Source organism: Microcaecilia unicolor, chromosome 6 (assembly GCF_901765095.1).
Source record: "Microcaecilia unicolor chromosome 6, aMicUni1.1, whole genome shotgun sequence".
Lineage (NCBI taxonomy): Eukaryota > Metazoa > Chordata > Amphibia > Gymnophiona > Siphonopidae > Microcaecilia > Microcaecilia unicolor.
Window position 1 is genome coordinate 119538522 of NC_044036.1, and position 14633 is coordinate 119553154.

A 14633-nucleotide genomic window follows, 5' to 3' on the forward strand; every position below is an offset into this window, starting at 1 on the left:
CTCTTAGCTTTGAGAGTCCATATTTGAGCCTAGAGCTTCAGCATTTTTTGTCTAGGTACAAATACCTTGTGCATGCTGGTACTGAATCAAGATACTCTATGTACTGCAAGGAGTCCAATTTGCTCTCTTCAAGATTGCCTACCCAATCAAAAGATTGCAAAAAGCTCCATCACCAGAGCTGTCACTTCTTGACTCTTTCATTTTGACTTCGCTTTGATGAACCAATCATCTAGACATGGATGGACCCAGATTCCTTCTCTAAGAAGCTCCACCACCACTACTACCATAATTTTGGAAAAGGAGCCATGGCCAAATCAAAGGAAAGTACCCTGAACTGACAGTGCTGACCTAGGATGTCAAACCATGGAGACATATGGTGTAGGCCTCAAATGGGAATGCATAAATACACTTTCTTGAAATCCAGTGCTGTGAGGAAGTCCCCAGAATGCATTGTCAAAATGACAGAATGCAATGTGCCCATCCTGAAATGAGGAATCTGAAGTGCCCAGTTTACTCTCTTCAAATCCAGAATGGTTCAAAAGGAGCCTTCTTTCTTTGGGACCACATACTAGAGTAATATCTGTCGTCTCTTTCCTCCTTTCGGATGGGAATCACCATTCCCAATGCCAACAGCCTTTCTAATGTGGTCATCACCACTATCCTTTCAGCTGTTATATAACAGGGAGACTCTATATGTGCATCTGTGACGTAGAGAGAAAGCTCTAATATATAACCTCTCCTCACTACCACCAAACCCGCTAACAGGAAGTTATTTGATTCCACTCCTCAAAAAAGCACAGACAGCAGACCAGTCCTCAAAAAACACAGACAGCAGCCCACCTATCCACTTCACTGGTGGCTCTCGTGATCTTTTGACCCTGAGAACTTCTTTTGAGGTTAAAATAAAAGGACAATGACCTACTCTGGAACTGACAGCACCATTTAGCCTCTCTGAATTGAGTTCTTCCTATCAACAAATCAGAAGAGTTTCTTGGCTTATCCTTTTGCAATCTCTGTAGTTTTCCTTCACCCAAATCCTTCATTATCATCTCTCTAAAAGGCAGCTTAAGCTGAAAGAGAAGCCTATTGTTTGGTTTTTGAGGACATATCCACAGATCAATTTCATAGTTATAGGAGCCTCCTGAGACAGACATTACCATAGTCCTAGTTCTGCCTTCAAAAAAGATGCCTCTTTTGGATTCCAATCACCCTCTTCTGAGGCATCTTCTATATACTGAACCAAACACAAGCATGGTCTTGAGATATAGGCACTACAGATGGCTGCCTGAAGGTCCAACACTGACACTCAAAGCTCTGTTTTAATAAGGTCTTGTTCTTGCAATTCTGCATGTCTTTTGGGGCCCATAACCCCCTCTATGAAGATGGTTATCGTCTTAGTAATCACATCACTAATGCATCCACCTCAGACAACTTTAGCTTCTCCTTCTCTTCTGGGACCAACGGGTATAACTTACCCAGGCCCTGACTATTCTAAGAACCTACTACTCCAGCTAGATGATAATTTGAATCACCTGGAGAGGCATAATCGAAAGAGGCACCCAAGTTTTTCTGAGGACGTCCTCGCAGGACATCCCGGTGAAGGGGTGGGGAAACCCATATTATCAAAACAAGATGGGCGTCCATCTTTCGTTTCGATAATACGGCCGGGGACGTCCAACTCTTGACATTTAGGTTGTCCCTAGAGATGGTCGTCCTTAGACTTGGTCATTTCTGATTTTCGGCGATAATGGAAACCAAGGAAGCCCATCTCAGAAACGACCATATGCAAGCCCTTTGGTCATGGGAGGAGCCAGCATTCATAGTGCACTGGTCCCCCTGACATGCCAGGACACCAACCGGGCACCCTAGGGGGCATTGCAGTGGACTTCAGAAATTGCTCCCAGTATATAGCTCCCTTACCTTGTGTGATGAGCCCCCCAAAACCCACTCCCCACAACTGTAAACCACTACCATAGCCCTTACAGGTGAAGGGGGGCACCTACATGTGGGTACAGTGGGTTTCTGGTGGGTTTTGGAGGGCTCATATTTACCACCACAAGTGTAACAGGTGGGGGGGGGGGATGGGCCTGGGTCCGCCTGCCTAAAGTGCATTGCAGCCACTTAAACTGCTCCAGGGACCTGCATACTGCTGCGATGGAGCTGAGTATGGCATTTGAGGCTGGCACAAAATATTTTTAAACTATTTTTTTTGAGGGTGGGAGGGGGTTAGTGACCACTGGGGGAGTAACGGGAGGTCATCCCCGATTCCCTCCGGTGGTCATCTGGTCAGTTTGGGCACCTTTTCGTGGCTTGGTTGTAACAAAAAAAGGACCAAGTAAAGTCGTCCAAGTGCTCATCAAGGATGCCCTTTTTTTTTTTTCAATTATGGGTCGAGGACGCCCATGTGTTAGGCACGCCCAAGTCCCGCCTTTGCTAGGCCTCTGACACGCCCCAGGGAACTTTGGTTGTCCCCGCGATTGAAAGCAGTTGGGGATGCCCAAAATCGGCTTTCGATTGTGTCGATTTAGGCGACCCTGGGAGAAGGACTCCCATCTTCCAATTTGTGTCGAAAGATGGGCATCCTTCTCTTTCGAAAATAAGCCTGCTGGTATATTGGAAAGATCTTAGTCTGTTATAGATTCCCTCCAAGATGTGATCTCCTATAGTTCCTGACTCCTTAGCCAGGGATTCAGTACCTGAGAAATCATGCCCATTGCTCTTCTCTCCAGAATAGTTACTAGACCCACTGAGCACACTGAGATGGTTATAACTCCCCTCCAGAAGCCAGTGACTATACACCCAATCCTCTAACTAGGGTGCCTTAGACTGTGAGATCTAGGATGCTCCCTGATCTCCTATCCTGCAGGCCCCAGTGCCTACTTCAAAATAAAAGCCTTGTTTATTAACAGTAAAAACTCAAGTGAAAAAATCCCAAGTATGCAGCATCCTAGAGCCTTCTGAAGCAGTACCTGGATAACTGGAAGTTCATGCAAGGACAGCTTCCACCTTGCTAGGGCCCCCTTCAAAGATAAAACAGGAAGACGGATGGGAATTAAGCCTCTAGACTAAAGGAAGACAAAATGGCTGACTTTCCCATGCTTTTGTCGGCAGCCATGTGACACTGAGTAGAACTTGCAGCCACAGCTTCCAGATTATCTTCAGACACCACATATGAAGCTAACACCACTGCAAAGTGATTGGAATGGCTTGATCCCCTATGGCCTGAATTGCCTATTCCTGTTTAGCATGCTTTGGAGGTGTCTCTATAGATACCTAAGTCAACTGAGATACATAGCACAAACCTCCCAGAAAAACTCTCTCTCTTCCCTGTTTGGCATCAGTTGGCAAACTGCAGCCCTGTTTCAGTAGCCCCAGCATGAAGGTTACTGAGTGAGGAGAGGAAAAAAACACTGTGGTGCAGGAGAAGCTCTGCATCCTTAATTTCTATCACCTGCCTCAATCCAGAGAAAGTTTACCCTTCTTGAAGCAATGCTGTCCCTGATGCTGATCCAACTTCCCACCTTTACCACTGCTGCTCCCGATGTAGTGTGCGCCTTTCAGAGGAAGTAAAAATACTCCAGCAGTTAGTGGAGCTCCCTCCCTCCGCTGAAAACTCCAAAGCCAGACTGACAGAGTAACCTTTCCTATAAACACTGAGTCAAATAAAGGAAGAGTTCTTTTATTCATTCTTTTAAGAAAAGATAAGGAAAATAGAGAAATGGAGAAGAGGGAAACAAAGAAGGGAGAGGGAAGGCAAACCAGTATGTTTGCCTGGGCAGGGAAGAGATCTAGACTCTTCCAGGTATTCTGAGTGTAGCTATCTCCTAGCAGGACTCTGGATCTCTTCTGATCTTTCATGATCAACTGGGTGACCAGTTCTTAGCTGGACCCAGGAACACTCACCAGATCAGTTCTCTGTTGCACAGACGACCTTGTCTCCATCTACTGTTGACCTGGGGCTGCACAGTGCTTGTTATAGTGCAGAGCTCACAGCTCTTTGGTTTCTGTCTCCATTTGCTGGCTGAGGGGCACAACCTATACTTTCTGGACTGTTCTGGTGAATGAAAAGGAATTTATATTTTCTGGGCTGCTGGTCAGTTTACTTATGGCTGGACAATTTAATGTATGGTTGAAAGTAAACAGATTAAACTGAACTGCAGTCAGAAACATGGTGGTTGGAAGGGGGGGAATTTAACTGGGTAGTACTGATATTCACTGACTAAAATTAACTACATTAACTGGGTAAGATATCCAGCTAACATTACCGTGCAATATTCTGTACGGTGACTTGGATAATATTGAGCTCTGGAGATCTCCTGGGACCTTCATGTTCTTTTTTTTATTTTTCAATATTTATTCATTTATAAACAATCAACTCTTGAACATAGAAAAACAGGCATTAAATGATACAGGAAATGAATATCATACAATCATAAATCCTTCCTTAGACCATAAAAAGGAGAGAGAGGGGGAGAAGAAATTCAAAATATAGGAGATTAAACAAATTATTAATAAAAGGCTTAAAAGGTACACTACCTCAAGGTCCTTATACTTAACACGCAGGCATAGTTATACACATTATAACTCCTTCAAGTACAAAAAGGAGCGCAACTGCTCTGGAACAAAAATTATGTACTTGAGCATATCTGATCTTACAATTACAGGGGAAAGCTATCAAGTGTTACGTTCCTCACCTGCGGTGCAGTCTGCATGGGTGGTCCGTCTCCGGACATCATCCAAGTAGCGGTGGCCGGCCATGGCGGCGGTCAGGGTCAGCCATGGTCGCTTCGGTCTCATGGTCGGCCATTCCGACTCACCCCAGAAGGCCACGCGGATGTTATCCCAGCAGTAGTGGCCGGCCATGTTGGCGGTTAGTGTTGGCCTTGTTTGCGGCAGCCTCGTGGCCGGCCATCCCAATTCAGTCTGTAGGCCGGCCACGCGGACTGTCGGCGTTTGTGGGGCTTCCTTCCGGCACGGTCCTTTGTCTCGTCTGTTGACGTGGGATTGGCCGCTCCTCGCTCTGCTCCTCCCCTCCCCAGCAGCCAGCCAACCCAGGATTGTTCTCCCAGCTGTTTGAGGTTACTGCCAATGAGGGGATTATTTAAGAACGACCGTCGCCTTCATATTTTGCTTCGGCTTCTATCGTTATAGAGGTTTGGTGCTTGGATTGAGCGTTTTGCTGTCTACTTTGCTGTTTGCCTTGACTCTTTGATTGGACCTGGCAACTCTCTATTCTGCTGCCTGCCCTGACTCTTGGATTGCACCTGACTATTCTCTGTTCTGCTGCCTGCCCTGACTCTTGGATTGCACCTGACAACTCTCTGTTATGCTGCCTGCCCTGACTCGTGGATTGGACCCGACTATTCTCAGTTGTGCTGCCTGCCATGGCCGGCGGCTGTGCGACCCCACTTGTATCCAGAAGTCCTGGTGTCCACCTGCACCTGGGGGCTCAACTCCCGGGGAACGGTGGTCGCTCTCCAGGTGAAGCTAGGGGTTGTCCGGCTGCCTGACCGAGTACGGCGTGCCTCCTCAGTCCACCGTGCTGTGTCAAGGCACAAGGGCTCACTACCGCAGTATAGCAGTCATCATAACACAAGAAACTACCAACCAAGTCTTTGACCTCTTGTCTCATTGCAAGGAAAACTTTCCTCCTCTCTTGGGTAACTTTAGCAATGTCCGGGTAGATTCGTATCTTCTGACCATAAAAAAGATCTTGAGAGTGTCTAAAATATTGTTTCATTATAGCATTACCATCTTGTTCAAAAACCACAGATACTAATAATGTCGTCCATTTTGTAGATTCAGTGATAGACTACTCTAATATGGGACAGAGATTTTTCAATTCCATCAATGGTTCAGGTTCTGAACCTACAGGACCTTTATGTTCTAATGCTGACTCTGCATAAACTAATCTTTATGAGCATTAATGTCAATCTGCCTATCATTCTGTACTCAGAAGTGAGATATTATTATTTATAGCATACTTATAAACTGCACAGCTAATCAAAACAATTCTACGTGTTATACATGGATAAACTGATTTGATTAGTTAGATGGTATTGGGTAGTTAGATATCTATTAGATGCAAATTCAAAAGTCTTCTTTTCACAGGAGACAAAGATGTACAGCTCAGCACAAGTGTCCTTAATTACTTCCAGAAGAAGAACAAAAAAAATGTAAATCAATATTTTTCAACTCAAGCACAGGTAGCGTGGTAGAGGGTGGTGGCTATAACTGAAGATCCCACATGAGTGGGAAACATAAGAGAAAAAGAAAACAACAAATAGTAATTGGGATAGTTACATCCTTGGGCACCTTGGAGTACATTTTCAAAAGGGGCAACTTTAGGATTTAGCTGGTTAGACCTAGTACTTGGAAAACATGCCTCTGCAAAGTGGCTAATTACAGACACCTGGTTTAGTGGGTGGCTATACTTTTGCATAGGTCATCTCAAAAGGAAAAAGGGACATCCAAGTTAGTATTTTTCAAAAGGCTAACTGAATGCAGGGCCTTTTGTAAAATACCTATAAGGATGAGAAAAATGCACATTTATTTGGAAACAGCCATTTAAGAAAAAAAAAAAAGGAATTCAGAAAAAGAGCAGGGGCCGAGTTACGATGTATGAATGTATTTTAAAATACATGAGTACACAATTAGAGAGTCATTTTGGCCAGATACATGCGTAAATGGTCTGATAGAATATTGACCAGCATAAAGTACAAACCATGCCATGATGGTGCGTACTTTGCTAATAGGCATGTACAGGGGCAGAGTTTGGGTGAAGCAGAAGCACAGTTTGCAAGTACGCTCTTAAATGATAAAATACGCTAATCTAAGTGCATACTTAAAAATTGTAGCACAGACATTTATACCTGCTTCAGATGCACTGACCTTTATGAACTCCTGGGGCTGATTCTGGGTGCCTACATTCAAGACATATGGAGGGGCATAATCGAACGGGGCCGGCCATCTATATGGGCGGCAATCTCTAAGGCCGGCCCCGGAAAGCGGCATACCTGACCGTATTATCGAAACAAGATGGCCGGCCATCTTTCGTTTCGATAATACGATCGGAGCCGGCCAAATCTCAATGTTTGGGCCGGCTTTAGAGATGGCCGGCATTGGTTTTCAGCGATAATGGAAACTAATGGTGGCCATCTCAAACCCGGCCAAATCCAAGGCATTTGGCCGTGGGAGGAGCTAGCATTTGTAGTGCACTGGCCCCCTCACATGCCAGGACACCAACCGGGCACTCTAGGGGGCACTGCAGTGGACTTCAAAAATAGTTCCCAGGTGCATATCTCCCTTACCTTGTGTGCTGAGCCCCCCAAATCCCCCCAAAACCCACTCCCCACAACTGTACACCACTACCATAGCCCTTACGGGTGAAGGGGGGCACCTACATGTGGGTACAGTGGGGGGGGTTTTTTTGGGGGGGGGGGTTGGAGGGCTCCCATTTACCACAAGTGTAACAGGTAGGGGGGGATGGGCCTGGGTTCACCTGCCTGAAGTGCACTGCACCCACTAAAAACTGCTCCAGGGACCTGCATACTGCTGTCATGGAGCTGGGTATGACATTTCAGGCTGGCATAGAGGCTGGCAAAAAAATGATTTTTAATTTTTTTTTGGGTGGGAGGGGGTTGGTGACCACTGAGGGAGTAAGGGGAGGTCATCCCCGATTCCCTCCGGTGGTCATCTGGTCATTGGGGCACATTTTGGAGGCTTGGTCCTAAAAATAAATGGACCAAGTGAAGGCAGCCCAAGTGTCGTCAGAGCTGGCCTTCTTTTTTCCATTATCGGCCGAAGCCGGCCATCTTGAACCATGCCCCGTCCCGCCTTCCATACCCTGCCGAAACACCCCCTTTAACTTTGGCCGGCCCTGCGACGGAAAGCAGTTGAAGCTGACGAAAATCGGCTTTCGATTATACCGATTTCGCCGGCTTCAGGAGATGGCTGGCCATCTCCCGATTTGTGTCGGAAGATGGCCGGCCTTCTCATTCGAAAATAAGCAGGATAAGCACCTATGTTATCTTTATCTAATGGGCTTAAAATAAATTCCTTTTTGGATTTCTCACACAAGTATCCTTTTATAAAGTCAGGTCTTTTATGTTTCTTTTCCAGTAATAGTTACAGAACTGCTTCTAAGATAATCCCTTGCGACTGGTCCCAGTGTAATACCACATGAGAGGAAGAGGATTTTGTATTACACTGCATCAACCAAAGGAAGGCACTGCATGGAGTGAAGTGAGACATGACAAGATCTTCGGGCCCCACTGAGGAAAACTGCTGGAGCTGGCGGGGTAAGGGCTAGACAAGATGCAGACCTGAGAAAAGAAGAAGTAGCAGATGGGAACTAAAGAAAAAAAAGACGACATTTTGCTTTTTTTGTGTTATAAATGAAAGAAAATGAATGGTACTTATGTTGTAGAAGTAGAATAGTGATTATTATGGAATAGTGCTTACCTTGAAGCGGATGTACTTCAAAAGGTTGAAGTGTTTTGCATAGATCCTGAAGTAGTCTAGTATCTTAGAGTTGTGCATATAATTTGGATAATCGTCTGGAATGGGAAAGTCACTATAACACATCATTTCCTTGGAGGTGTTAATGATCACAGACCTATAGATACTTGCTCTCCCATCTTCAGGAACTTCCTGGGATTAAAATAATCAATAGAATTTGAAATCACTAAAAATAAAAAATAGCAAAACTGGAAAATAACTGATAATGCTATGTTCCTGGAGTGCAGGAGTAGCCCTAATGGTTAGTGTAGTGGCCTGAGAACCAGGGGAACCGGGTTTGATTCCCACTGCAGCTCCTTGTGATTCTGGGCAAGTCCCTTAACCCTCCATTGCCCAAGGTACAAAATAAATACAAAATATGCTAGTATTCTATATAATATGTAAACTGCTTTGACTGTAACCACAGAAAGGCAGTATATCAAATTCCATCCCCTTCCCTCCCTCCCCCCCCCCCCCCCCCCCCACACACACACACATATGTTCAGCTTTCCTTCAGAGAACAGCACCAAAATGTGGTTAGAAACCACCTCATTTATTAAGAAAGATTCATGAAAAGAACCCAGTGTGGCCATGTTTTGTCAAGAATGGCTGCATCAGGAGTAATAAGTTGGCAAATAATATACAATGTTGCCACATCAAAAAAAAAATATTGCCTTCAGAAACAGAGTATCCAATGGAACTACTATCAACTGTTTTCATGCCCGTAGTTGTAAAATATCACTCTGTGTCACTAGCCAACAGTTTTGCTTGACAGTAGATTCCCTGTAGCGAAAGACCCCCTCATTTCACTCAAGCCTTACTCCAGACTTCATTTAATCCTAGCATGTTGATACACAACACTTGCTTCCTACTATGTGTTTCATATACCATAGCTGGAGAAGCACATTAAGTACCATGATCTGTACCCATTTAGACTATATAGAGATCCATAAACCATAGCCCTGCTCTACAGTACAGAAAACCTATGACAGAGCTAGCCAGATGGCTTCACAGAGGGAGTGTGTCTTAAATTACAATCCCTGCTCTTTATTTGTGCTAAATCTCACACTAGAGAAGACACGGGGACAAAGTTGGTCTCCATCCCCACCCCAATCCCGCAGGTTCTGTCCCCGTCCCCGTGGGCTCTGTCCTCACCTACAGAAGCCTTGAACACTTATGATTGTATATTTAAATCTTTTTATTAAAGTGTAAAAAGGAACAATATGCTGTGCAACTGTTGTGTATAAATTACAAATAGAAAACAATAATAACAATAACCCTCCTTCCCACCACCACCCTTTACCCTTCCAACTAGAAAATGACACGGGGACAAAGTTTGTTCCCGTCCCTGTGGGCTCAATTTTTCAAAAATGATCAAGACCTACATCAGTTGACTAAATGTAAGAAGACTCAAAGCTGAATTTAGGAAACCTAAATTTTCAGCTGAAAATCTGCCTAAATTTAAGAAGCACCTAAAACTTTGAAAACTACATTTTCACTTGCAATTCATTTGCTCAGATTCATGAGCGTAAGGAGCCTAGCTGACAAAAAACGTTTTCCCATTTTTTTATCCAGAGGAAAAATATGAATGAGTCAATATTCAAAGCAAGTTATATGTTCACTGGCTCCAGTGAATGTAAAACTTTCCTATCTGTAGAGTTTTAAAAATTATATGGGCAATATTAGATAGTTATCATTAAATAGCCAGATGTGGCCCATATAATTATGAACTGGGTTTAGGACAGAATGAGAGTGGGCTTAAAAATTATCCTTTTAGTGGCAGTATTTAGCTGTTGAACAGAAAGGGGGGATAAGAATTCTATAAATGACGCTAAAAGTTAGGTGCCAAACACTGGGCACTATGCTAGAATTCTATAATGGTAGAGATGCACACCAAATCTGTTAAATATAAGCGTACGTTTGCATTACGTTCCAAACTTTAGGCACAACCACTGATGGGATTTTGGATTTAGGTCATGTCTTTTTCAGTAATATCTCAAGGTGATTTGTATTAGGCCACATAAGATATTTCTCTGTTTCTAGATGTCTTACAACCTAATTTTGTACCTAAGGCAATTGAGGGTTAAGAGGCTGTTCCCTCTAAGCTTAGTAGGAGTCATCCAACTGCATTGCTATATCATGTTTTCAATCACTATAGAAAATATGACAGTGAACATCCGCCCCCCTGGCAGGACTTTAGGTGGAAGACTCCCGCTCAGCTTAGAGGGAACAGTGGTCAAAAGGAACATCAGTGGAATTTACAGCCCAGCTTATATGATGCACAGCCTACTTCTCTAAGCAATAGGCTACTTCTCTGCTTCTTATGGGAAGTCTAGGGAGAAATGTGTGCTCCGGATTAACCTATGTAGGAAGGAGCAACTTCCCAGACTAGGAACCAGGGTAGAGGGAGTTAAGTGAAGGAGAGAAACATGTTCCATTTCTCACTTGGTCATAGAGAAACAATGTGAGGTATTCTCTGTCACAGCAGGTTACCTGGCTGACAAAGACAGAGGTTCTAACCTAAGACTTAAATTTCTTTAATAAATATAGGATAATGTCCTATATTTCAATCTGTTTTTGTGCCAAAATAGCGTTATATTACATACTAGCCGTTGAGCCCGTAAAAACGGGCTGGTATTGGGGTTTTCCTTCCCCTCCCCGCGAGGTCGCCACCGCTACCGTTCCCCCCCCCCACCCCGGAGTCGCTGCCATCCCTCCACCCGGCCCGGGCCCTCTCTCCGCTACTAAACTTACACATCCATTCGCCGGAACGCAGCACGCACATCAGCTGAGCTGCCGTCGGCCCTTCCTTCTCTGCCTGTGTCCCGCCCTCCTGTGACGTAACGTTAGCGAGGGCGGGACACAGGCAGGGAAGGAAGGCCGACGGCAGCTCAGCTGATGTGCTTGCTGCATTCCAGCGAATGGATGTGTAAGTTTAGTAGCGGAGAGAGGGCCCGGGCCGGGTGGGGGGGGGGGGGGGGGGGGGGTAACGGTAGCGGTGACCTCGGGCGGGGGGGAGCGGTATCAACCTCGGCGGCGCAATTTCCCTCTCTGTCCCGCCCTCGTCATCACGTATTGACATGGGGACGGGACAGAGAGGGAAGTCTCTACTGCGCATTTGCGAGTGAGTCGGTCACTCGCCGTTTATATGTTTGATTATTTTACATAAGTACATATTGCCATACTGGGAAAGACCAAAGGTCCATCAAGCCCAGAATCCTGTTTCCAACAGTGGCCAATCCAGATCACAAATACCTGGCAAGATCCCAAAAAAGTACAAAACATTTTATACTGCTTATCCCAGAAATAATGGATTTTCCCCAAGTCCATTTAATAACCGTCTATGGACTTTTCCTTTAGGAAGCCGTCCAAACCTTTTTTAAACTCCACTAAGCTAACCGCCTTTACCACATTCTCTGGCAACGAATTCCAGAGTTTAATTACATTAATATAAAAACTGAAAATTCTGTATTTTTTGCACAAAAGTCAATTGTATAGTCTAGGTGCCTCCATTTGCATGCCCATACACGTCTAGAATACTAGCACGTACACGAGTATGTGTGCACTTATCCATGTAAGTGAAAACAGGGCACTTAAGCACTATTGTACAAATACCTGCTCAACTTATATGGCCTGTATTTGCAAGAAGGGGTGTGGAACATGGATGGGGATCCCACTTACATGCATAACTTACAGAACACTATCACTTACTTGGGTCCACTTATGCCAGCTTTATGATTGATAGGGCTCCTACTGTGTAATCGTGGGGCATCTATATGAAGGCATTTAGTTATAGAACTGCCCCTTTGGCATATTGACTATTTACAAATAATAATCAACACATATAAAGAATATAGTACTTTTTAATGTATTCATTTTAAATGTATTATTTTTTCTTAATTTAAAAGTTTCTTAAAAATCAAAAAGGTTGACTAGTGCCAGGGTCACTGGATTTATATGATGACATGTCTGTGGGGTCAGCCAGATTAAAGTCTGGGCCACTGTAGGGTCTGATAAAATGCCTGTGAGGGACACATCAGTTAATCTCTGGGTTACTGTACCTGTGCTAACAAAGTCACTTACTTTAAACTTCCAGAGCCCACCAATATCATCTGTTCTCTCAAAGCAGGTGGGCTCAAGCCCTTCATCCAAGCAGCATTTGATAGAAACAAGCCCACTGGCCCCAGCTCCAATCACTGCGACTCTCTTCGCCATGGTGCCCTGTGTCAAGGAACAAGCAGAGACACAACTGAAAATGTTACAAACAGCAATTAAGCTCTCACATTACATTTTAGTTATTATAGTAATCAGTCTTATAGAGTTTGATTCATATCAGAAAAGTTTTGCAAGTGAATTGATTCCCATCTTTACCATGTGGCCTGTCTTACAAAAGCAGCACCTATCTTCACATATTCTGCATTGAATAACAGATAATCTATATGCTCCTCCTCTGTATAATTCTACACCAGATGTAAAAGAAAAGAATCAGTTCACAAAGACATCACATCAGATGCTACAAAGCAAGGACCCAGAGGTAACACCACACCTTCTCTTTGCAGATGACTTGAAGCTCTACAGTTACAGTGATCAACATTTGGCAGAACAACTCTGTTTAGTAAAAAGCTTTCAGATGACATCAGGATACCTTTGGCCTGGATAAATGAGCTAAGGCAACACTACTTGGAGGAAAATTGAGTAAAACTGAAAACATCTCTGCCATCAAGGAACTTGAACAGGAAGGGGTATATAAATATCTATGAGCAGAGGAAGAAGCAATTGCTACTGAAAAGCGCTCTAACATCAAGGAATATGATACAAGTTATCAACCAGCTTGCGATTGTTGATTGTGGATTGTGGAATTTTGGATTGACCTTTTAAATATCTTGAAAAATTGGATGTACGAACAAGAAAACTCTTCCATGCTCAGAAGGTAGTCTATAAGAATCAGTGTATGTCAAGACTGTACATTAATAGAGCTAAAGGAGGAATGGGCCTCATACAAATACATATAGAGGTAACATCATAGGCCTCCAGGCCTATTTAACATCACCAACAGATCCAAATGTGCAAAAAGTGCTGAAATATGAAAGCAAGCATCCAGAATCTAGTTCTATCATTAAACTTGGAAGGGCATTCTGGGAAGCAGAAGGAATGAGTGAGAACCCGCACTTAAGAATGGAACCAACAGCATATGCAAAGCAGGAGAAAAGGCTCTTTAAAGAAGTTAATCAGCAAACAAGGAAAACAAGTGACAAATACACAAAAGTAGTGGGAAACGTACAGTATTACTCCAGGAACCATATGTGAATCAAGCCTGGACACATGAATGGTTAAGCAGAGATTAACTGAAACCTAAGAATGAGAGACAAAGTTTCAGCTCAGGACAGCAGATTTTGGACAAGATAGTTCAGAGAGCAAGCATAGAAAAAACTGGTACAATTGATATTTGTAGATTTTGTAGGAAAGAGCTGGAAACGGTTACTTGCCTCAAGGTTAGCTGCAAAATGCTGATGACATGACATTTCTACAAGGACAACAAGGTGGCACATCTAATTTATTGGAAACTCTGTAAACATTATATCACTGTCACAAACTCAAGGAGAAAGTGAGCCCTTGGGCTGTTTTTGGAATATGGCTAGTGGCAGGCGAATCACCCAGGCAATATAGGCTCAGACTGGAGACAGAAAGGCTAGAGCTGGAAAGCTGAACTGGAGCTTGAAAACAGTACTGAAGCTGGAAAGCTGGACTGGTGCTTGTAAGCAAGACTGGAATTCTGGAACTTGAAGGTAGCACTTGGCTGTAGCAGGAACCTGGAACAGAGCTTGGTTATAGCAGAAACCAGGAATAGAGCTTAGCTGCTTGGGTTTACGCTAGCTACAGAGACACAATCCAACCTTAGACTGGGAGAGTGGTGAAATTATGGCTTGAAGCGATGCCTTCGAACAACAGTGCCTGGATTCTGACGCTTCTGCTGTCACCCTAGCCACCACCTGTGTTTCTGATGTTCCACTCCAGACCATTGAATTCCTGGCCGAGGCCTGCCCTCAGCAGCAAGCGGCAACATGGCCCCCATGTCAAGAGAGGAAGAATACTGCAAACCTGCTCTTATGAGGGAGCTCCTTTCAGAGTAAGAC

General features: G+C 44.2%; 1 protein-coding gene across 4 annotated transcripts in view; it reads right to left on the reverse strand.

Annotated features, from left to right (window-relative positions):
* LOC115471913 (dimethylaniline monooxygenase [N-oxide-forming] 5-like) overlaps positions 1-14633 on the reverse strand; it is a 77509-nt gene that overhangs the window by 32461 nt on the left and 30415 nt on the right. For all 4 annotated transcript variants that reach the window (XM_030205848.1, XM_030205852.1, XM_030205851.1 and 1 more), the window contains exons 2-3: positions 12583-12720; positions 8464-8652 (exon numbers count right to left, since the gene is read on the reverse strand). In XM_030205848.1, coding sequence (XP_030061708.1) covers positions 8464-8652; positions 12583-12714 — 321 coding nt within the window. In that variant the 5' untranslated portion in view covers positions 12715-12720. The remainder of the gene's footprint in view (positions 1-8463; positions 8653-12582; positions 12721-14633) is intronic.